This window comes from Hyaena hyaena, unplaced genomic scaffold (genome assembly GCF_003009895.1).
Source record: "Hyaena hyaena isolate Hyena2069 unplaced genomic scaffold, ASM300989v1 scaffold_737, whole genome shotgun sequence".
NCBI lineage: Eukaryota > Metazoa > Chordata > Mammalia > Carnivora > Hyaenidae > Hyaena > Hyaena hyaena.
Window position 1 is genome coordinate 472,015 of NW_024081368.1, and position 24,540 is coordinate 496,554.

Here is a 24,540-nt window from a genome sequence, read left to right on the forward strand (position 1 = left end):
TTTATACATATAAAATCAAATGATTTTTCAAAGCTTGATTTGATCAGTATTTGGTGCTTTGGGCCATTCTCTTGAAAATACCGAAGAAAAAGAAATCTCGATTTTTTGTCTATGTGTCCTGATTCTGTCCTTCTGACTATTCTTTAATTTCCTTTTTATATTTCTCCTTCCCTTTGGTCTTCTGTTCATAAACACCTTATTTCCTTGATGAACATCGTCTCTAGGTTATTTTCTCTCTGTCCATAGTTTTAGCTATATTTATATATGCATGTATGTATTAATTGCATTGTCATTGTCATATTGTGTCATATTTAAATTCATGTCTGGTTTTATTTTACATTGTGGGTATAATTTGATTAATATAACCCCTTCCTTTTTTTGGTTTGTTTTTCATTTTTTTTATAGTTTGTTTATTTTTGAGACAGAGACAGAGTATGAGTGGGGGAGGGGCAGAGAGAGAGGGGAGACACAGAATCTGAAGACAGTCTCCAGGCTCTGAGCTGTCAGCACAGAGCCCGACGCAGGGCTCGAACCCATGGACCGTGAGATTACGATCTGCACCGAAGTTGGTCGTTTAACCGACTGAGCCACCCAGGTGCCCCAACTCCTTCCTTTTCTAGAACTCATAGTTCTAGCCCCAGGAGTCCACACACACAAAAAAATAGCCTCCATATTTTGACTACTAGCAAATATCTTTACCTTGGTGTCCCATAGACATTCCATATTTCCTACCTCTCAGTCGCTATCTTCAGCCTTTCCTTCAAACCCATTTCTTTAGTCCATTTCATCAGTAATTATACTACTGTATTCTTTGAGTGGCTTTGGTAATTATTATCAATAGCTTATATCTGTTTAGTTATAAAATACCATTTTACTTCTCAAATAAGATATTTCTATTTGACTTTTACTGTCTCAGGTTATGCCCTTGTGGCTTATATCCTGAATGTGTAATTAATTGTAAAGTAGTTTGCAAATAATGTTGTTTACCCATTTTGCCTCTGACTCCTCATAGACTACACTCTATTCATTTTGATGTTTCTGAAATGCACATTTGAGATTTCGTCTCCTCCAGCTTTGAAAGTAGGCAGTGTTATTTAACATCCTCAGAATAAAATATTTACTCCTTAAATTCATGACCTGCTCATGTGTTCTACATTTCCTTAGCTCCAGCCTTTTAAAGCTGCTTGGATGTTCCTAAATATTATCATACTCTGTCTAACCCATGTTTTTAACAAGTTCATCTCTTTTCCCGGAATGTCCTTTATTGCTTCTTGTCCAGTTGGCAGAATTCTACTTCTTTAGAACTCTACTCAGAAATCACTTGTCCTGTGTAGCTTTCCCTCTTATTCTGAAGCATGTATTCTTACTTTTCACATAGTTCTAAAACTGTTAATCCCCCTCCACCTTTTTATAATTGTTTATTATTCTCCTTTCCCACCCCATCTTCACAAGACTCTGGGTCATCTTGAGAATGCTCTTTGATCTATTTATCTTTGCACTTTGAAAACCTTGTACCATCTCTTAGACATATTAGCTTTATAAATGGTAGCTGAAGAATGGAAGAAAGGGAGGGAGGGAAGGAGAGAGAGGGGCAAATTAAGCAAATTAATATCAGTTTAAGATACTAGTTTCAGTCACATGCATATTCTTCAGGCAGGGAAATACAGAAAACCTTGATTGATAATTCCCCTAAAATATATGTGATTTCAGAGAAGAGCGTGTGATTCCCCTAAGAGAACTTTTGCCAGAAGCAACCAAAAGAATAGTGTCTTGGATTCCTCAAAAAGCAGAGCCTAAAAGAAAGGCTTATGTACTCCTATTATTAGGGATTATAGGCCCTGGATTAAAGTTATAATTCAGTGGGGATGAGCACTGGGTGTTATGTGGAAACTAATTTGACAATAAACTATTTGTAAAAATTAAAAATAATAAAAAATAAAATAAAATAAAAAAATAAAATAAAAAATAAAACTCCATAAACCAAAAAAATAAATAAAGTTATAATTCAGGAAAGGAGGGAAAGTTACATGGGAATTACATAGTTGTTTATACTTCCTAGGACAATTCTTTCTCGAAAAGACTTTCCACTGGCTGCCATATTCCACTGATAAAGGTTCTACTCCTCAGGGTACTAGTTTGTTGCTCTTCCAGCTGGTGCATATATTTGTGGGCACTCAGTGAGGATTCCAAATCTTAGACGTAGTCCAGAGGTAGGGGATGGGCACAAGACTAGATTCTATCAGTTTATCTTGTATGGAGTTGTTGAGAACCCATGTGGGGCTGGTCACCACTGCAGCTGCTGGAATAAGAGATGTTTGGGCTCAAGCGGAAAATTAGAGGGATTGAAGGTGCTAGAGAGTAAAATACGATAGCTCTCTATTAAAATGGATATAGGAAGGGCACCTGGGTGGCTCAGTCGGTTAAACACTCAACTTCAGCTCAGGTCATGATCTCATGGTCTGTGGTTCCAGCCCTGTGTTGGGCTCCATGCTGACAGCCCGGAGCCTGGAGCCTTCTTTGGATTCTGTGTCTCCTTCTTTCTCAGCTCCTCCCCCACTCATGCTTTGTCTCTGCCTCTCTCTCTCTCTTAAAAGTAAATAAAAATAAAAAATAAAAAATAAAATTGACATAGGAAAAGACTTGTTATAAAACAGTAGAAAATGTACATAGAATGTGATGCCAGTTATGATGGTAGAGGCTTTACTTGTTCTTGGCTACTAGCTTCATGTGACTACAGTGTAGACATCTTGAAACAACTCGGGCCTAAATTTTCAAATATTAGGTGTCTCATCTCCACCAAAATGTTAATACTGATTAAAAATATTTTCTTCTTTCTACTTCTTTGTTGACTATAAAATATCTCCAACTATCTTATCTTATATGATTTATATAATCACAAAAGCAGTGCCACATTGAAATATTGGAACCAGGCCAGAAAACAGATCTGTTTGTTATCAGTAATCCAACTGCATCTTACATTGAGTAGTAGTGTTTGGAGTATGTTTTGGAGCATATTTCCACATATTTGCTTCTGGATGAAATGAAGTTATATTTTATAATAAGTGCTTGAAAGGTTAAAGGTAAATGTAATAATGTACCATATATTCATTTATTGAATTCAGTATTTTCTATGTGCCAGACAATGTGCTAGGCATTGAATGTATGTGAACAGTAGAGATGGTCTCTGATCTCATGAGAATACATTCCATCTGAGATGGTAGATAATGAGTAAACAAAAACTTACATGATTATCGATGTTAAATAGTAAGAAACAATGAAACTGTGAAAACCTAGCATGGGAAAACCTAATTTGATAGGTTGTTCTGGGACAGGCCTCCAGATGGTTAACAGAAAGGTGACTGAGGGACTGTACAGAATTTGTTGTGTTCAAGGGCAGCTGGCATATAATCAACAGGGGGAGAGTGCCAGAGATGAGATTTCAGAGGTGAGAGATTAGATATGGCTTGTATGTATCTTTGCATTTAATGCAGAGGGGGTGGGGAAGGCAGTGTTTTGGCAGAGAAATAACAAAATCTGCTTTATCACCTAAAAACATGAAATCTGTAGCTTTTAGATACATTGTTTTAAGTTGTTATTGTAAAAATAATTAAATCTTCTTTAAGTAGAATGGAAGGTTAAAAAAATCTAGAAAGCAGAAGAAAAATTAACCCATCACTCAATCACAAGCTATTAAAATATTTTTACGTATATTCTTCTAGTTTTATCCCAATTTATTTTACTTTTATTTAATTATCTTTAAAATTTATGTTATAAGAATGTTTCCATTATCACAGGGTTTGTAACTATAATTTAAAAAATTATGCTGTGTACTATTTTGTCACTTGAATACATCACACTTTGCTTTACCATTCCTTATTTTTGGAGGTTTAGATTGTTTCAAATATTTTCTTTTATAAACAACTATATATGAAGTTCTTAATATTAATTTCTGTATTTCCTTAGCATAGATTTCTGGAAACAGAATTAATTAGTTAAAAGGTACTATGTTTTTATCACTAAATTCATATGCAAAACTATAATTTAAACTACTACCAACAATATGTTACCAGGGGTTGGGAAACTTTTTCTTCCTCTTTTAAATTTTTTTAAATGTTTGTTTATTTTTGAGAGAGTGAGCAAGAGAGCCAGCGAGCATACGTGAGTGGGGGAGGGGTAGAGAGCGAGAGAGAGACACAGAATCTGAAGCAGGTTCCAGGCTCTGAGCTGTCAGCACAGAGCCTAACGTGGGGCTTAAACCCACAAACCGTGAGATCATGACCTGAGCTGGAGTCGCACCCTTAACTGACTGAGCCACCCAGGCGCCCCTTGGGAAGCTTTTTCTTAAGGGGCGAGATAGGACATGTTTTAGGTTTGTAGGCCATGTAATGTCTCTAGGAGCTACTTGGTTCTCCTGTTTTAGTGCAAAAGCAGCCAAAGACAATATGTAACTAAATGGGCATGGCCGTGTTCCAAAATACTTTATTTAAAAAATTTTATAGAAATATTTCATAATTTGTAGACTGAAGCCTGAACTATCATTTATACCATATCCTTGCTAGCATTTGGATTTAACCTTTTATTGTATGTCTAGGAGTTTTTGAATTAAATATATTTGACCAATGTTTGCTCAGTTCTTGTGTTTCAAAATAAAGTAGTCTGAAATTAATATGCTTTATAATTGTGATTGGTTTTAATAGCTATAGCAGTAATTCATTAATTTTCCTTGTGTTCTATATTTTTATACTTGTTCCATATTAATCTTTGATGTTTAAGAAGACTCTAATCCAAAATAGACTACCAAAATGGTAATGACTTATATGTATACCCTTTTAATAGTTGCAGGGATAGGTTTGATTTATTATTGGAATGCTGTTCAGACACCAGAACTCTAATTTTGTTACTAATCCTCATAACTAGGTAAGCTTTGTAACCTTAAGAACTCTATATAAGGCTTACTGTTCCCTGCTCTTCAATCTTACATGTATCTTAAAGTGTTTTATGCCAGTGTTACAGGTGTAAAAACTGGAATTATGGTCAGGTAGAATAAAGTATTGGCATGTTTCAGAGACCTGCTATTCTTTATGGTGTTCTTTGTGATGTAAATAGAGTAAGATTCTACATAACCATCAAGTGCTTTACAATTATTTTTGGAAAATAGTAAGTAGGTTAAGTTAAACATGGAGATTTATTTATTTATTTTTTGTCTCAGCCATCAGTCTCCCCCCCACACACACCAAAGACAAGCCAAATTGGGGGGGAAATCATTTTAGCCTCGGGTTACTTTGCGAAAACAAATATGGGGAGTTTTTATTTGGTTGCTTTTGGTACATACAGGAAAACAATTTACTAAAAACGTTTTGGTGTATTTGTGGGGTTTGGTGATCCCAGTGTTCTTGTATTAAAAAAAAACAGCTTGAATTTTTGAGAAATTGAAAAAAGTAACTTGGCTGGAAACGGATGACTGATGAAATGGAGGGCGTATCTTGGACTCAGAACAACTAGAAATTAATCGTGTGATTTATGTGATAAGATTTTTAGATGAAGTGAGAAGTAACGATGTTAAGTACCAGAAAATACGTTGCTTATCTGGTCTTGATCAAAAAAGCATTGCTTTTAATTTTCAAGTTAAGATTTATTATTAATAAAAATTTTTAGTATTCACAGATTTCATAATTAAATCAAAATGTACACTGTCTCATAGCTAGTTTGTTGAGTACTACCATGATTTCAAGAGTCCTTTCCAACCTCTACTAGTACATGGAATTTAAAAATGACAGACACCATCTAATGTGGATGACTCAAGATTTTTCTTCCAGTCTTTTTTAAGAATCATTATAATAACAAACATTTATTAAGCTTCTTGTTAGAGTCTGTGCCAAGAAATATGAGAATATTATCCTTTATTCTGTGTGGTTAAAATTTATGTCGATAATCTTATATAGTCAGCAAAATTAAAATGCTAAGTCACTATATATTCAGTATTTAGAATTAGGCATGATCAGAGATGATCTGTATTGGCTTTAAATTATGAAACCAAACTAATACTCTATTATTCCAAGTTATTATACATCAATTGATATTTTATACATCATTAATTCAAAAGGTAATTCTATCATGTTTATACTGTCTTTACAATGCTCAGCCTCAAATTATTTACTGTACACTAATATAATTAAGATATATGAGTTTTGGGTCCATTTATAAGAGAGATGAAGAAATATTTGAATTAATAAAAGTATAATATTGGACAGTAGAAAATATTTTATTAAGGTGTATAAGTGAATTGATGATGTTTTATAATTATATCTTGATTTATAATGTATATTTTGATTATATTGTCCTCTAAGACTAAGTTCAGGTTAAAGTGAAGAATTGGTTTTAAAAGTTATTGTTTAGTAATAAGATGGTATATTCATACTGACTGGTGTGGGATCACTGTGATGGGGATTTTGAATAATGAAAATTCTGAATATAGAACATTGACAACTTGTACATAAATAAGAGAGACTTTTATGTCATCTGGTAATTTTCTAAATGGTTTTTACTTTTGTTGAATCAAATTTTAGCTTCTATTTCTTATATGAACCAAAGTTTTCATTGAAATTCAAAATTGATCAGAAAGAGTGCTGGTGTAGTTTCTTGGTTTTAGAATATAAATATTATTAAATCATGAAATGATATGTTTGTTCTACCTTGATTTGTATACAACATAGTTCATAGAGTTGCATATCTTTTTCTATAGTATACTACTTGTGTACTGTCCCACATACATTCAGACTTATTACTATCTTATGGTTTTTTTTTTAATTTTTAACATTTTATATATTTCTGAGAGAGAGAGACAGCATGAGCAGGGGAGGGTCAGAGAGAGAGGGAGACACAGAATCTGAAACAGGTTCCAGGCTCTGAGCTGGCTGTCATCACAGAGCCCGACGCGGGGCTCGAACACACGAACCGCGAGATCATGACCTGAGCTGAAGTCGGCCACCCAACCGACTGAGCCATCCAGGCACCCCTCTTATGTTTCAGTAAGCATATATGTTGTATATTTTATGTTTGATTATACATTTACATATATGTACAATACCTGAAATTTCTGTGCAGTATACTTGTTTCTGCACTTTTTTTTACTTTATTTTTTAAAAAATGTTCATTTATTTATTTTGAGAGAGAGAGCATGTGCTCTTATGAGCCTGGTAGTAGCAGAGAAAGGGGGAGAGAAAAAATCCCATGCAGGCTTCAAGCTGTTAGCACACAGCCTGACAGGGGGTTTGATCTCACAAACCATGAGATCATGACCTGAGCTGAAATCAAGAGCTAGACGCTTAACTGACTGAGTCATCTAGTCCTCCTATTTTATTTTTTAAGTTTTTATTTTAATCATATAGTGCTCATCACAGGTGCACTCCTTAATCTCCATCACTTATTTCTCCCATCCACCGCCCCTCTGGTAATCATCAGTTTGTCCTTTACAGTTAAGAGTCTCTTCCTTGGTTTGGGCCTCTTTTTTGTCCTTTGCACCTTCGTTTTGTTTCTTAAATTCCACATATAACTGAAATCATATGGTATTTGTTTTTCTCTGGCTCTTTTTACTTCAGCATTATACTGTCTAGATCTATCTATATCACTGCAAACAGCAATATTTCATTCTCCTTTATGGCTCAGTAATATTCCATTGTAAGTGTGTGTATGTTTATGTGCATGCACGTGCGTGTGTGTTTGTATATCTATGTATCATCTATCTATATTTGTATGTGTGTGTGTATATATAGATGCATACATGCATGGCATATCTTCTTTTTCCATTCATCAATTGATGGACACTTGGGCTGTTTGCATATCTTGGCTATTGTAAATAATGCTGCTATAAACATTGGTTTACATGTATCCCTTTGAATTAGTGGTTTTGTATTCTTTGGGTAAATAATAGCCAGTAGTACAGTTGCTGGATTGTATGGTGGTTCTATTTTTAACCACTAGAGGAACCTGCATACTATTTTCCAGAATGCCTGCAGCAGTTTGCATTCCCACCAATAGTGCATGAGGGTTCCTTTCACTCCACATCTTTGCCAATACCTGTTGATTCTTGTGTTGTTGGTCTTACCCATTCTGACAGGTGTGAGGTGATATTTCATTATAGCCTTGACTTGCATTTCCCTGATAAGTGATAATGAATATCTTTTCATGTGTCTGTGGCCCTCAGGATGTCTTCTTTGAGGAATGTCTGTTCATGCCTTTTGCCAATTTTTTAACTGAGCTATTATTTTTTGGAGGGTGTTAAGTTTGATAAGTTCTCTATAGATTTGGTATACCTAATCCTTTATCAGACATGTCATTTGCAAATATCTCCTCCATTCTGAAGGTTGCTGTTTAGTTTTGTTGATTGCTCCCTTTGATATGATTTTTATAATTTTGATATAGTCCCACTAGTTTATTTTTGCTTTTATTTCCCTTTCTTCAGGGGACCTATCTAGAAAAATGTTGCTATGGGAACAGAGAAATTACTGCCTGTGTTCGCTTTTAGGATTTTTATGGTTTCTTGTCTCACATTCAGATTTTGAATCCATTTTCAATTTATTTTTGTGTATGGTGTAAGAAAGTGGCCCAGTTTCAATCTTTTGCATATTGCTGTTCACTTTTCCCAATGCCATTTGTTTAAGAGACTGTCTTTTTTCCCATTGGATATTCTTTCCTGCTTTGTCAAAGGTTAACTTGGCCATATAATTGTCGTTTTATGTCTGGATTTTCTATTCTGTTACATAGATCTGTGTCTCTTTTTTGTGCCATTACCATACTGTTTTGATTATTACAACTTTGTAATGTAACTTGAAATTGGGAATTGTGATGCCTCTGGGTTTGCTCTTCTCTTTCAAGATTGATTTGGCTATTCAGGGTCTTTTGTGGTTCCATACAAATTTCAGGATTATTCTCTTTCTGTGAAAAATGCCTTGGTATTTTTATAGGGATTGAATTAAATGTGTAGATTGTCTTGGGCAGTATAAACATTTTAACAATATTTGTTCTCCTCATCCATGATCATGGAATGTCTTTCCATTTCTTTGTGTTCAGTTTCATCATTTGTTATGTAGCTTTCAGAGTATAGGTCTTTCACCTCTTTGGTTAAGTTGATTCCTGGGTAGTTTATTGTTTTTTGTGCAGTTGTAAATGGGATTTTCTTAATTTCACTTTCTGCTGCTTCACTTCTTTTTTTAAAAAAAAAATTTAATGTTTTATTTATTTCTGAGAGAGAGAGAGAGACAGCATGAGCAGTGGAGGGTCAGAGAGGGAGGGAGACACAGAATCTGAAACAGGCTCCAGGCTCTGAGCTAGTTGTCAGCACAGAGCCTGATGTGGGGCTCGAACCCATGAACCGTGAGATCATGACCTGAGCCGAAGCTGGATGCTTAACCTTAAGATTGAGCCACCCAGGCGCCCCCTGCTGCTTCACTTCTGTATAGGAATGCAACAGATACATGTAAGATGATTTTGTATCCTGTCACTTTACCAAATTCATTTATCAGTTCTAGTAGTTTTTTTTGGTGGACTCTTTTGGGTTTTCTACACATAGTATCATGTCATCTGCAAGTAGTGAAAGTTTGATTTCTTTGCTGATTTTGATACCTTGTATTTCTTTTTGTTGTCTGATTGCTGTGGCTACAACTTCTAGTAGTATGTTGAATAAAAGTGATGAGAGTGGCCTTGTTCCTGACCTTAGGGGAAAGGCTCTCAGTTTTTCCCCACTGAGGATGATGTCAGCTGTGGGTTTTCCATATACAGCCTTTATGATGTTGAGGTATGTTCCCTCTAAAGAGGGTCTTTATCATAAACGGATGTTGTACTTTTTTTTGCTTGCTTTTTCTGCATCTATTGAAATAATCTTGTGGTTCTTGTCCTTTCTTTTATTGATGTGATATATTACATTGATTGATTTGCAAATATTGAACCACCTTTGCCCCCCCGGAATAAATCCCATTGATCATGGTGGATGATTTTTTTAAGGTATTGTTGGATTTGATTTGCTAGTATTTTGTTGAAGATTTTTGTGTATGTATTCATCAGAGAAATTGGCCTCTTGTTCTCTTTTTGGTGGTGTCTTCCTCTGTTTTTTCCAAGGTGTCAGAGTAAGCTCATAGAATGAATTTGGAAGTTTTCCTTCCTTTTCTGTTTTTTTGAAGTATGCTTTTTCCACTTTAAGTATACTGTTTTCCATTATTTATGTGTTACTATATGCATGTGTACTTCATAATTTAATAGCTGAATGGTATTCCATTAAATTAATTACTATAATTTGACTATAGATGTTGATGTTATTTACTTATTTATTATTGTAGAGAATACTACAAATAAACATCTTTGTGCATATATTTTTAAGAGCATTAACAAGTGTTACCATAGGATTGCAAGAACTGAAATTGCTGGGTCAGTGAGTATGTATGTTTAAAATTTTGATGGGTAATTAATTCCAAAATGGCCTTCAGAATGCCTGTAGTGATTTCCATTTCTTTCAGCATACATGAAAGTGCTTTATCTTCCATAGCCTTATCTGTAATAGAATTTCATTCACTAACAGTTTTGTTCCTCTATCATTGGAAAATTACTTTTTTTTTGTTTTACCGTAGATTTCTTTGCTGTTAGTGATGTTGAGCATTAGTGAAGGCTGCTTGTATTTATTCCATGATTTGTCTGTTTATATATTTTGCCTGTTTTTCTGTTTGGTTGTATAGCATATTTTTTTGAAGTTTACGATGTTTTCCTATATATGAATATTATGTGTGTGTTACATATTTTTCTAGTATTTACTTTGATTTTTGCCTTCAATTTTGTTTACAGTTCATCATTTAGAAGTTCTAAGCTTTTCATTGTGATAGCTGTCTATAATTATCTTTATGGTTTTAGAGTTTTATGTCTTGCATGTGAAAACTTTGAAACATCACAAAGTATCCATGTAGACACAGTTTGACATTAAACTTAAGTTTCATTTGTGCATTCTTTGCCAATTGAGAAATAAGATACATGAATCAGATAGAAGGAGACCAATTATTAACTTAATGCCTGATAAAATTGATTAACATTTGATCTGGAGAGAATGAAAAACAAGAGTAGGAAAAATAAACACACACACAGTCTTAATGAAATCCAATTCTTCTACCTTCTCTGTGCCTGAATTGCACTGAAGAAAAACATGAAACCAGGATGAGTTCACTCACTCTGAATTTATTAGCAAGGGACACAATGGCTCCTTAATGTTATAAAGTGATAAAATGCGTCACTATTTTATACATCAGGCAGTTTCTTAATGCACCCATAGCCTCCCGCTGCCATCCTTATTTTGAAATGGTGACATTCTTATTTACTGAGAAAGCTGAATTGAGTCAGTGGCTGAAATGAGCTCTGTACTCTCAGTGTTATACTTGGCCAGAGAATGGAAAGATCAGTGGTGGTAGAAAGTATGAATGGTAGAAACTAATTTGAATCAAAGGGTGCACAAAACGTAGATACATGGAAAGAAGAAAGTACATATGTACATAAATATGTGCCTAATGAATATTTTTATATGATACGATTAGACTTACCAGTAAAATTGATAAGTTTAGAGGACAGTGACAGAGCCTACAATAAACTGAAAAATAAGACAAATGTATTGTTACACTATTTTACTTCCAGTTACCACCATCCTGTTCTTTCTACTCTGTGATCATATATTTTAGTTCTTTATGTAATTCAAACCCCACATCGCATTGTGGTTGTTCCTACTTTAAATAGTCATAAGTGTTTTTTTTTTTTTTTTTTTTTTTTTTTTTTTTTTTAAATTTTTATTTCTAGGAAAGAGAGAGACAGCGTGAGCAGGGGAGGGCCAGAGAGAGAGAGGGAGATACAGACTCTGAAACAGGCTCCAGGCTCTGAGCTGGCAGTCAGCACAGAGCCCGACGCGGGGCTCGAACCCACGAACCGCGAGATCATGACCCAAGCGAAAGTCAGACGCTTAACCGACTAAGCCACCCAGGCGCCCCAGTCATAAGTGTTTTAAAGGGGCTTTAAAGATATATATATATATCTATATATATATATAGATATATATATATAGATATATATATATAAAATATATGAGATCCTCTTTGTTTACCAACGTATTTAGTCTTTCTTGTATTCTTCATTCCTTTTCTCAAATTGAATTTCCATCTTGTACAATTTCCTTTTACTCTTAAGTACTTCTCTTATTTTCCAGTAGCTCAAGTCTTTGAGAAGCAAAGTGTTTTTGCTGTTTGTTCTGGCTTCATTTTTAAGGCATATTTCCAGCAGATATATCAATCTAGGTTGTCTTTTCTTGTTTCATCACTTTAAAGATATCATTCTATTGTTTTTGTGTTGCCATTATTTTTGAGGAACGATCCTTATCCTGGTTCCCTTATGTATATTGTGTTTTTTTTATTTTTTTCTGTGTGATTAAAATTTTTTTTTCTGTTTTTGGTTTCCTGAAGTTTGATTATGATGTGTCTAGATTTGTTTTTCTTTTTAATTATTCTTTTTGGGGTTTGCTTAGTTTTTTAATCTGTCATTTGATACTGTTTATCAGTTTTGAAAAAAGTTTTTCAAAGAATTTGAAAACCTCCTTGCCCTCTAGTTCACGTACACTCTACCTTTTTCACTATATCCTTTAACATGTTTATCAGAGTTATTTTAAAGTCCTTGATAATTTCAGTATTTATGGCACCTTTTGAACTTGTACTAGTGACCGTTTTCTTTTTTGACAAGGAGTTATTTCTTTTTCTTAACTGTGTTTCATAATTTATTTTTAAATGTTTTATTTATTTCTAGGAGAGAGAGAGAGAGAGAGAGAGACAGCGTGAGCAGGGGAGGGTCAGAGAGAGAGGGAGTCACAGACTGAAACAGGCTCCAGGCTCCGAGCTGGCAGTCAGCACAGAGCCCGACGCGGGGCTCGGACCCACGAACCGTGAGATCATGACCTAAGCGAAAGTCAGATGAGATGCTTAACTGACTAAGCCACCCAGGCGTCCCTGTGTTTCATAATTTTTAAGTGAATATTAAATATTGTGTGTAAAAAGAATAAGTTGAATTAGATCTAGTTTTGGCTCTTTTTTTTTTAACCCCTCTTTCACTTTAAATTTTTTTTTTTTTTTTTTTTTTTTTTTTTTTTTTTTTTTTTTTTTTTTTTTTTTTTTTTTTTTTTTTTTTACTGAAGTCTAGTTGACATATACTGTTATATTAGGTACAGGTACACGACATAGTGATTCAACAATTGTGTACGTTATGCAGTGCTTACCGTATGTAGTGTAGTTACCATTTGTTACCATATAACATTACTAAGATAATATTGACTATATTCTTTATGCTGTATGTTCTTTGCTTTCTCTTCGGCAGTTGAGCTGGGCCTGGTTCTTGATTTATTTGTATTATGTTACCATAGGCTTCACAGTGCTTGAGAGCAGGATTGGAATCTTTATTTCAGTATTGTTTGTGATTTTCTCTTAGTTCTCCTTGCCTATGCTCAGACCTAACATGCCTTGTTCACTTGTCTGTATCAAGGGATCTATCTTATTCCCTCTTTCCTTCTTCTAGTCACAGATAGCCATGGGTGGTGTTCACTGAAAAGTTCAGAATGACTGTGGGATTTCTTTCAGTTCTCCTTCTGCTCAGAAGTCATCAGGCTCCAGGTGCCTGTATGTTAGACGGGTCTTCCTCATTTCTCCAGGCCAGGGCCCTGCTGTTCTCCTGAGTATTTGCTGGAGGTATGTTGAAAACAAAAGGCAGACGGGTATACTCCTCTTGTGTCTAGTGTTCTCAGGAACTCTAAATTGTCATGCCAGTCCTACTTGTCTTTAAACATTTGTTAGAAGTTCTTTTGTTTTTTTCATAACAACTTGTTTTTCTTCCTACTGCTATGCCAAGAATGAAACCCACTTTTCATTCCTTCCTGCCTATGAAGGGCCTTTTTCTTTGATGATTTTTGTTCAATTAGGTTTCTTTGCACATTCTCCTGTCTGATGAAGGTTGAAAAGCTTTGATACTTTGGTTACAAGGCTTGTTATTGTTACGATGGGATAGAGTTCTCTTATGATTTTACAAATCCTATGGGAAGGCATGGTCATTGTTAATTAAGTAATATGAACTACCATATGCACATACCTAAAAGTGTTAGGATTCAGTTATACTAAGTTTGACCATTACCTTGGATAAAATTGCCACTAGTTGGTAGCTCATCCCTGCTCTGTCAGTTCTTAGTCTCTGATTATTCTAGCTTGCCTTTATTCTCCACCTGTATTTTTGATTCTTGTTTGTGTACTTAACAGGCCAGAATTCTTGAAATTCTTCTTAAAAATAAGAGTAGCAAATAATTTCTTAAAGAGCCACACAAATCTAAAAAGTCCTTACTTTACCACAGCTGCATCATAGAAAAATAGTGGGTTTTAGTCACTGAAACTTAGATGAAGATGAATATGTCTATGTCTTTTGTCTCATTATTGGTTTACGATAAAATGCAGGGTACTTGTCACCTTTTATAACTTGGTATTTTACAGGATCATCTCATTGGTTGACATAGTTCTATAGGTGACAAGAAGCATGCATATTTAAATGCTCTGCATCTTTGGTTTCTCACTCTTATTTCATTCTCATTCCGCAGCTTAGAAAATAACTGAAAATGATGGGGTGCTTTGGTTTAATTTGTGAAGCTGAGTGGAATGTGGATATGCAAGCCATTTTGGCAGTGAGCAGAGAAATAAAGCACACTTTTCTCATTAGTTGTCTTCCAGGCTAAAATTAAACAGAGTAATATATTGCCAAATTTTAGTGATTTATGGAGGATCTGTTTTAAGTAAATGCAGTATCAGACTAGTTGTCTGTGCACTTATATGTCAGAACTTGTGTGTTATTTTTAAAGGCTCTGTCTTGTAAATTGAGTTTAGCATGAAAATATCTTTTTAAATTTAAAAGAACTTTATATACTTTCAACTAAATTGATGTTAAATTAATAGATTATTCTCTTTTATCACCTATTTAACATTCCCACAGTTCCAGCCTATGTGTCATTTAGTTATCTCTGATATAATGTAATCACATGACTTTCATGAACATTAGTCGAAGTATTTTTTTTAACTACTTCTTTATATGAAAATAAAACTATCAAGATTAGTTTTCACATGAAAGCATTTATTTGTTGCATTTGTCTTCCTCTCTAAAAATCTTCATTAAAAGAAATGCTACTAACTTACTGAGAAAGTTTTAAATAAAATTTATTCAACACAATTACTTTTTGACAAATCTGCCAAGATTTTTAAATAATTTGCCCAATATGGAGAATGTGTGTAATTTTTAAATTTACTTTTACCTTTTATAGATTGCATAGTATTAAATTTCTAAACTGCTCTGTTTATATAGGGCTTTTGGGTGTACTTTTCATAATTTCAAAAAAAAAAAGTTTGTGCTTGTACTTCAGATGCATAATATTAGGGAGAGAAAAATTATCCTGATGTATTCCTTTTATAAATGTAATTTTTAAAAATGTTCTTCCTTTATATTCTTATAATACTTCCTACATACAAAAGACTATGTTATGTATATATATATTTTCAAGTAAAATCATATAATGAATATCTTTGACTTTTGTGCTAAGAAGTAGGTTGTCAATTTATTTGTGTTTAAAGAAATTTTTTAATGTCTACTTATAAAAGAGAGAGAGGGAGAGGGAGAGAGCGAGTGCGTAAGCCGGGAGGGGCAGAGAGAGGGAGACACAGAATCTGAAGCAGTCTCCAGGCTCTCAGCTGTCAGCACAGAGACCCACATGGAGTTCAAACTCAGGAACTGTGAGATTATGACCTGAGCCAAAGTCGTATCCTTAACCGACTGAGCCTCCCAACAATTTATTTATGTTTTTAATTCTCCAGGTGATCATTCTTGCTACTGAGAATATTTGTTTAAATCTTCTTTTCCCTTCAGTGTTTTTCCCTTCTTTCTAATTTGCTTAAAATTAAATTTACATTTTTATTTAGTTTCCAGTTAACATACAGTGTAATAGAGTTTCAGGTGTACAATTTAGTGTTTCAACACTTCCATACAACACCTGGTGCTCATGACAATTGCCCTCCTTAATTCCGATTACCTGTTTCACCCATTTCCCACCAACCACTGGTAACCATTCGTTTGTTCTCTGTATAGTTAAGACAATGTTTCTTGGTTTCTCTCTTTACCCCCCCTCCCCCGCTATGCTTGTTTGTTTTGTTTCTTAAATTCCTCATGTGAGTGAAATCCTATGGTATTTGTGTTTCTCTGATGTGTTTCCCTTAGCATAATGCTCTCTATCTCCATCTGTGTCGTTGCAAATGGCAAGATTTCATTCCTTTTATGGCTCAGTAATATTGCATTATATATGTGTATACCACATCTTCTGTATCCATTTATCAGTCCATGGACATTTGGGCTGTTTCCATAATTTGGCTATTGTAGATAAACATCAGGGTTCATGTATTCCTTTAAATTAGTATTTCTGTATTCTTAACGCAAATACCTAGTGAATTGCTGTATTGTAGGGTACTTCCAGTTTTTAAAAAATTTTAATGTTTGTTTAATTTTGAGAGAGAGAATGAGTGAGAAAGCAAGCAGGGGAGAGGCAGAGAGAGAGAAGATACAGAATCTGAAGCAGGCTCTAGGCTCCGAGCAATCAACACAGAGCCTGATGTGGGGCTGAGAGGGAGAGAGAGAGAGAGGCAGAGAGAGAGGGAGATGCAGAATCTGAAGCAGGCTCCAGGCTCTGAACTGTCAGCATAGAGCCCAACGCGGGGCTCGAACCCACAGACTGTGAGATCGTGACCTGAGCCAAACTCAGACGCTTAACTGACTGAGCCATCCAGGCATCCCTATTTTTAACTTTTTGAGGAACTTCCATACTGTTTTCCAGAGTGGCTGCACCAGTTTACATTTCCACCAATAGAGCAAGAGGGTTCCTCTTTCTCCACATCCTTGCCAACATCTGTTATTATTTCTGTTGTTAATTTTAGTCATTCTAATAAGTGTGAGGTGATATCTCATTGTAGTTTTAAATTAAATTTTGTTTTAATTAAAACATTTTGGTTTCTTGGGCTTCTTAGGTTTGAGGCTTAGCTGTCTTTCAACAATTATTGTTGAAATAAAATTCTCAGCCATCATCTTTTTAACAGTATTGCCCCTTACCATATTTTAGTATCTCCATCTGGAATCTAATTAGACACATGTTTAGTCTTATTTAGTCCTCATATCTCTTCACCTCATTTCAAGAATCTTTTCATTTTTCTCTTTTAGATGCATTCTAATGATTCATGTGCTTCTTCAACTTCACTATTTTTCTCTTCAACTGTGTCTAATTGGCTGTTGAACCTGCCCAATGGGTTTTTTACATCAACAATTAAATATGTCGCTTTTATAATTTCCATTTTTTCCTTAAATATATTATTTCCTGATACTTTCTCATTCTTTGATACTCTGTATGATGCCATACTTTTACATTCTAAACATTTTATACATAGGGGGTTTGTTTTCTATATTCTAATATCTCCACTGCTTGAAAGTCTAAATTTGTTACTTGTTGATTTTTCTGACTCTGTCTCATAGAGTTAGTAGTGATTTTTTTGTAAGGGGAACCATTCCCAGATCATAATTTGTGGCAGTTATATGACAGTGAATTGGAGACTTGTCAAACAGAATATTTTATTCTTTTTTTTTGCTAATGGCTATAGGAACATTCTTCAACAAGAAAATTGAAGGCTCATCTACCTCTCTTTTCTCTTAGCCCCCATTTGAGAATCCCAATTATATCCTCCCTCATGGCATCTGTACCTTTTTTTTAAATTAATGTTCCCTTTTCAAGAGGTGACACATCAGATCATCTCAATAATTATTTTGGTGTTTCCATATTTTTTAAATAACATGACTTTTCTCGAACTTTCTTGATTGTTTACTTAAGAGCATAATTTACTAATGCCTTACACTGGAAAATTGTATTTGGCTTTCACTCTGTCCTGCTCTTATCATACTCTTAATATTGTTATATCATGTTTGTTTAATTAATGCATCTTTTTTTTAGAAGTTACATACTTCTGTCTATAAATATAATTCATGGTACAATTATGTTGTATACTACGATTAGTTGTCATTTTCTTTATAGTATTGGTTTTTCCTGTATTTAATATCGTGTTTTATTGTTACTACATTTTTCATGTACCTGTCCCTACTTCACTGTTGTCATTTTGGAGATTCCTGTCACTTTTCTCCTTTTGTCTTGATCCGTGTGTTAGATCCTTTTTTCTCCTGGATCCCATCTTCTTCTTTCTTCTTGTAATTACTTTTGTGCATGCGTGTGTGTGTGTGTGATTAACACATTTCTTTATTGTTAAGCATATATTATTTGTGGTGTCTTTAATATTTATGTGATTTTAATTATAAAACATAGTGGGCTTATGTGATAGGAAGTAGTCCATAGTAATTGAAATCTAACTGTAGTTTCATTTCTTTATATGGAATTTAGAAAAGTCTTTTAACTTTTAAGATTGAATGATATATTCTTGAATTTAAATATCCTTGAATTCTTGAATTAAAAATTTAAAACTCTCCATTTAAGTGTATACAGTTAATTTCTTTAAAAGATTTAAGTAAACAATTTTTATCCATTCTATTGAAGGAAAAATACATATATTAAATTATGTTTTCTATTCATGACTGCCCTTTTGCAGTCATCCTGTATTTAGTTTTTCCTCATCATTCCTTCCTTATATGTGTATGAGCGAATCATTGCTCCGCAGCACATGCATTCGTACACAGAAGTGGGTGGAATTGCTGTGGTCTCAGAATGCTGCTTTGGAATCTACACTGATTTTGGGTTCCTGGGAGAAGGAACACTGAAAGGTGGAGTAGGAGTACACTTGACCATTTTTCTTATTTAAAAATTCTGTGTAAAAGTTCTATATTTAAATTTTTTTTTAACATTTGCCTTTTAATCTTTTTTAACATTTATTTATTTTTGAGAGAGACAGAGCATGAATGGGGGAGGGGCTGGGGAGAGGAAGACACAGAATCTGAAGCAGGATCCAGGCTCTGAGCTGTCAGCACAGAGCCCAACACAGGGCTCAAACCCACAAACTGTGACATCATGACCTGAGCCTAAGTCAGATGCTCAACCGACTGAGTCACTCCGACACCCCTGTGTAAATGTTTAGAAAGGGGGAACATTTCTCTTGTTTGCTCTCCTCCATCGTTGGATTCTCTGTGTCTGTGTGGTTCACTTTTCATAGGAGTTAGCAATAATAGATACTGTGTTGTTTAGATAATCTGCAAAATTATAGAACAAGTTGCACCTAACTTGAGAACTCATGTATCATGTATTATGACTCTTTACCCCTACCATGTGGCAATTACTTTTCTAGATACTAGAGTATAGTTGAGAGCAAAAGTGACAAATACCCCTTACTTGATATTCCATATATCTCAATAGAGCTAATAATATTTTACCAAAAAATATATGTGGAAATGCAAAAATTTATTTATGGATCCATATATCCTGCACATAAATTAAGAATGGGATATCGTGCTTTAGTTAAATCCTATGCTGAGTTTCTTGTTATCAGAGAGGGACTAAAATACTTCAGCATTTTAATAAAATACTTGACTAGGATGGAATTGCAACTTGTTCCACTTCAGCTTTGTGTTTTATGTCAGAATGTTAGCCTGTGTTTCATCTAGGCAGATCTCTCCCTTGCTTCTGAACATTTAATGCTGTAATTTGCAGTGATTTATTGAGTGGTTATAATAATCCTTCCTTTCACATCATGAATTACATTTGTAGTATAAATAAAAAGGGAGATAATATTCTGTTCTCATGACCAATATAGAAATTGCTCTTTGCCTAAAAGATAAAACCTCTTCTTATTATGAAAGACAGATTCACTTTTAATGAGATACAATTCATATTCCATAAATATCACTATTTTAAATTACATAATTTAGTGGTTTTTAGTATATTTGAAAGGTTGTGCAACAATTACCATTTTCTAATTCTGGAGCATTTTAATCACTCCCCAAAGAACCACGTATCTATTAGCAGTTATTTTCCATTCTTTCCTCCCCCCAGGCACTAGCGTCCACTAATTACCTTTTTTCTCTATGGATTTGCTTGTTTTAGCCATTTCATGTAAGTGGAATCATACAGTATGTGGTTTTCTGTGACTGGCTTCTTTCACCTAGCGTGTTTTCAAGGTGGTGGAGCGTGAATCAGTACTTTATTCCTTGTTACGCATAAATAATTTTCCATTATATGACTATGCGACAATTTGATATCCATTCAACAATTCATGGACATTTGTGTCATTCCCACGTTTTGGCTGTTAAGAATACTGTTTTGGAAAGTTGGGTACAAATTTTTGAGTGAACATATGATTTTAGTTCTCTTTGTACATATATAGGAATAAAATTGTTAGAGCATATTGTGATTGTATATTTTGCTTCTTGAGGAAATGCCAAAGTGGTTTGAATGTATTTGCACCATTTTATGTTGCAACCAGCAGTAGATGAAGTCTTGAATTCCTCCACATTGTTGTATGCACCTGTTAATTTTGTTAGCTGTCCTACTTGGTCTGAAGTGATATAAATCTTACTATTTTTATGATGAATTAAAACAACTTTAAAATCTTTTTTTTTTTTAAGGTGCAGTACTTCTTTGTAGCGTACAAGGACTAGCAGTCAATATTGACCCAGTCTTATATACCTGGCTCATTTATCAGCCTCAGAAACGAACCAGTAGACATATGCAGCAGGTGAGAAATTTTTATAATTTATTCTCTTTCTGAATAAATAATTTTCTCAGTCATTTGTTAGAGGTCTATATTGTCTGTATTGATTTTTTTTTTTTAATGGATGTACCAGAATTCCTCTGTCCTCTACTCTTCCCCTTTGAAGCAGTTCTCTTCCTTCACTTCTAGACTGGAAACTACGGCTCAAAGTAGAGTTTTGATGATTATTGAAGTGGGCTTCTATTCAATTGCTTATGAAGTGGGTACATTAGAGAGCAGTTCAGTTAGTCCTATTTTACGGGCCTGTTTTCTCTCATAGTGCCTAGATGTTTGTTCTGAGTGTCTGATACATAAGAACTGCATAGTAAGTGCTAGCTTTCGTTTTCATTATCACTGTATTTCTTCTACATCTTTAGCTTTATTCAGCAAGCATTCATTGGGTGTCTAACCTTTGGATTGGGATGGTTTGTACAAAAGAGCTGGGATATGTGCTTGTTTAAAAGGGTATAAATTACAAAGTATAAAATAGTTATATTTTGTGAAATGCTTAGATGTATTCTCTCTGTCATGACACTTAAATGTAATTCTGACAGATGGATTTTATTCCCATCTTAAAGATGAAGAAATTGATGCTTATTGAGATTTATTTACCTGTTGTCACACATAGTAAATGGCAGAACTGAATATTTTTTCAGGTCATAGTTATGCCGTATTGCATTGCATTTCTCAGTTAGACTTAACTTCAGTTACCTTGGAACACTTCATGAGTTTGCCTGTTACCCGCGTGCAGGGGCCGTTCTAATCTTCTCTGTACTCTTCCAGTTTTAGTATATGTGCTGCCGAAGTGAGCCCTGCACCTTTTTTCTGAACTTGAAGCTAGCTAATAGAAAAATACACAATTTTATAATTATACAACGTAATCAGTACTTACCTGAATAGTACAATCCCTGGCTCAAAGAGCATTTTTTTAAATGTCTATTTATTTTTGAGGAAGAGAGAGCTAGAGCAAGCAGGGGAGGAGCAGGCAGTGGGGAGAGAATCCCAAGCAGGCTCCAAGCTGTCAGCACAGAGCCTGACACGTTGCTCGAACCCACGAGTTGTGAGGTCATCGCCTCAGCCAAAGTCCAATGCTTAACCAACTGAGTCACCCAGGTGCCCCAAGGAGCAAGTTTTAAAGGGGTTTTTACTGGGGTAGGTAGTTGGGTGGCTCATGGGGTTACGTGTCCAACTCTTAATTTCATCTCAGATCACAATCTCATGGTTCGTGAGTTTGAGCCACACATTTGGCTCTGCACTGACAGTGTGGAGTCTGCTTATTAGGATTCTCTCTCTCTCCCTCTCTCTCTGTCCCTCCCCTGCTCGCATTTGAATGTGTTTTCGTGCTCTCTCTCAAAAAATAAATAAACTAATAAAAAAATTTAAGGGGTTTTCTTCATCCTGTCTTAATATCATTAGAAACTTATGGCTTCCATACCTCAGTTTCATTCTTCTTTTTATCAAATAGTTACAGAATATGAAGCACTATGCTAGATACTGGGGCTACAAAAATAAAATTTATTTTTTAGTATATATCCTCCTCTCCAGAGGTATTTACTGTATTTGAGAATACAAAGAAATATAGTAATGCCATTTTTAGAAATCGATCTGTTAGAGCCATACAGGAGTATGTGGGTGTGGGGGAAGGAGGAGGAAAGGCGTATAGTTCTCACAGGCAGGTGAGGTTGTTAAAAGGAGAAATTGACAGTTGACCTGAGCATCACAGGAATTAGCCAGACAGGGAAGTTTACACTGAACTGTATAATCAGAGGGGGAAATAACGCATTAACTTGATGGAAAGGGACCTTTAGTGTTTCCAGAGTAGAGCCAAGTATAAGAGATTGGTAAGAATTGGAAGCCAGTTAAAAGATTTTTTTTTTTGTAATGCCAAGTGTTTGAGACTTTATCTTGAGGGGTAAAGAGGAACTATAGGAAACTGATATAAAGAAACTTGATAGCCATCTGGTTGGCTCAGTCGGTTAAACATCTGACTCTTGATTTCATCTCAGGTCATGATCTGACAGTTCATGACATTGAGCTCCACATCAGGCTCTGTGCTGGCAACACGGAGCCTGTTTGGGTTTCTCTTTCCCCCTCTCTCTGTCCCTCCTCAGCACTCTCTCTCTCTCTCTTTAAAAAATAAATAAATAAACATTAAAAAATTAGTTTTGAATTTTAGAAAGTTTACTCTATAACAGAATATTGAATTAAACTAAAGTGGAAGAGGAAATACAGAAGTAATAAAAATTACTACACAATTCTCACCTCTCCGACACTCAGAACAAGCATCTAGGCTCTATGAGGGAAAATAGGCCAGTAAACTAGGACTATCTAAACTAGTCTTTCTGATGTATCTGCTTTACCAGCAAGTGCTTAGAAATTCACCTCAGTAGTCAGTGAAACTAATGTCTGGGAGCATTTGAGAAATATTTTAATTGTAAGTTCTTTTTATTGTGATATAGTTGACATAATAGTTTTCAGGTGTACATTGACATATTAGTTTTCAAGTATACAACATAATGGTTTGATATTTGTATATACTGTGACTACTCATCTTCACTTTTAAAACTGTTGGGTGAAAAAAAATGCCAGTATTCAGCAGTGATGAAAATAGAGAAAATGGATAAACTCCTAGTGTACTGTTGTGAGTGAAAATTGATAAATTTCACAGTATCCAGTAAAATTGAAAGTGAACATAGCTTATAAGCCCCAAATTGCACTTTTTGATAAAACTGTGCTCTTCCCAGAGGACTCTAGGAGCCTGAAGAGTTGTGTATAAGGCTGTTCTTGGAGTATTCATTGCAGTGGTAGAAGATTGGAGACAACCTGAATGACTGTCTCTAAGGAAGTGGACAAATAAGACATAGCATACTGACATGATATGACAATTTATTATTAGGAACTATACAATAGGTCTTAATATGGATGTCTCAAAATTGTATTTAATACAAAAACCAATTTTCAAAGGTAATATGCAGTATGAGAGCATAAATGTATATTTCTCCAAAACTACCCAAATAAATAACTAAATAAGTAAGTAAGTAAATGGTGTGCATAAGAGTATGTGAGTAGAGATAGGTGTAAAACATTTAAAGGTTTATATCAGGATCACAATAGTGGTTTATTCTGAAAGGAATGGGCAGTTGGTTTGCACTTGAAGAGGATTTTAGCTGTATCTGCAATATTTTCCTGGTCTGTAAAAACAAAAAAAAAAGAAATATGATAAGAATGTTAACAGCCAGTAATTATTGGATATAAAGGGGATGCATATGTCATTTTATTCTTTATAATTTCCTGTTTTTTTTATTTATTAAATTAATAGGGGAGAATTTCACAGGAAAAACAGCAGAAGATTTTAGGTATTTTGGGATCATGGAGTATTGATGCTACAAGGGTAGGATAAATCTGGGGCTAGGATACAACTAATATTAAAAAGAAAAAAAAAAAATCCAGTACCAGAAGGTACTGGAATATTAGTAGAACAATGAGAGTTTGCTAAAAAAAAATAGTTTATTTTGATATTTTGAAATAATCAAAATACTGTATACTCTCTAACCAGTATCTCTTCTTGCCTGATATATAGTACCTACATTAGCATTCTGAAATGCTCCAGAATCATTCTGGAAATATTTATGGAGGGCCTTTTGGGATATCATTGTAGATATTTGGAATACAGTTGCATAGAGGACATATCAGAGGCTTCCTGTCTTATTAGAAAGGGTTTTTCTTAGGG

The 24,540-nt window shown here is 34.6% G+C and overlaps 1 protein-coding gene and 1 non-coding gene across 2 annotated transcripts in view; one reads left to right on the top strand and one right to left on the bottom strand.

Moving 5' to 3' along the window:
• The window catches only part of VPS13B (vacuolar protein sorting 13 homolog B), a 770,486-nt gene that overhangs the window by 298,031 nt on the left and 447,915 nt on the right, over window positions 1-24,540 (top strand). The window contains exon 20 of the mRNA XM_039218135.1: window positions 20,686-20,795. Within this exon, the coding sequence (XP_039074066.1) occupies window positions 20,686-20,795 (110 nt within the window). The remainder of the gene's footprint in view (window positions 1-20,685; window positions 20,796-24,540) is intronic.
• Window positions 21,517-21,623, bottom strand: LOC120220918. Its single transcript, XR_005525688.1, has one exon. It is a non-coding gene; the product is annotated as a U6 spliceosomal RNA (small nuclear RNA).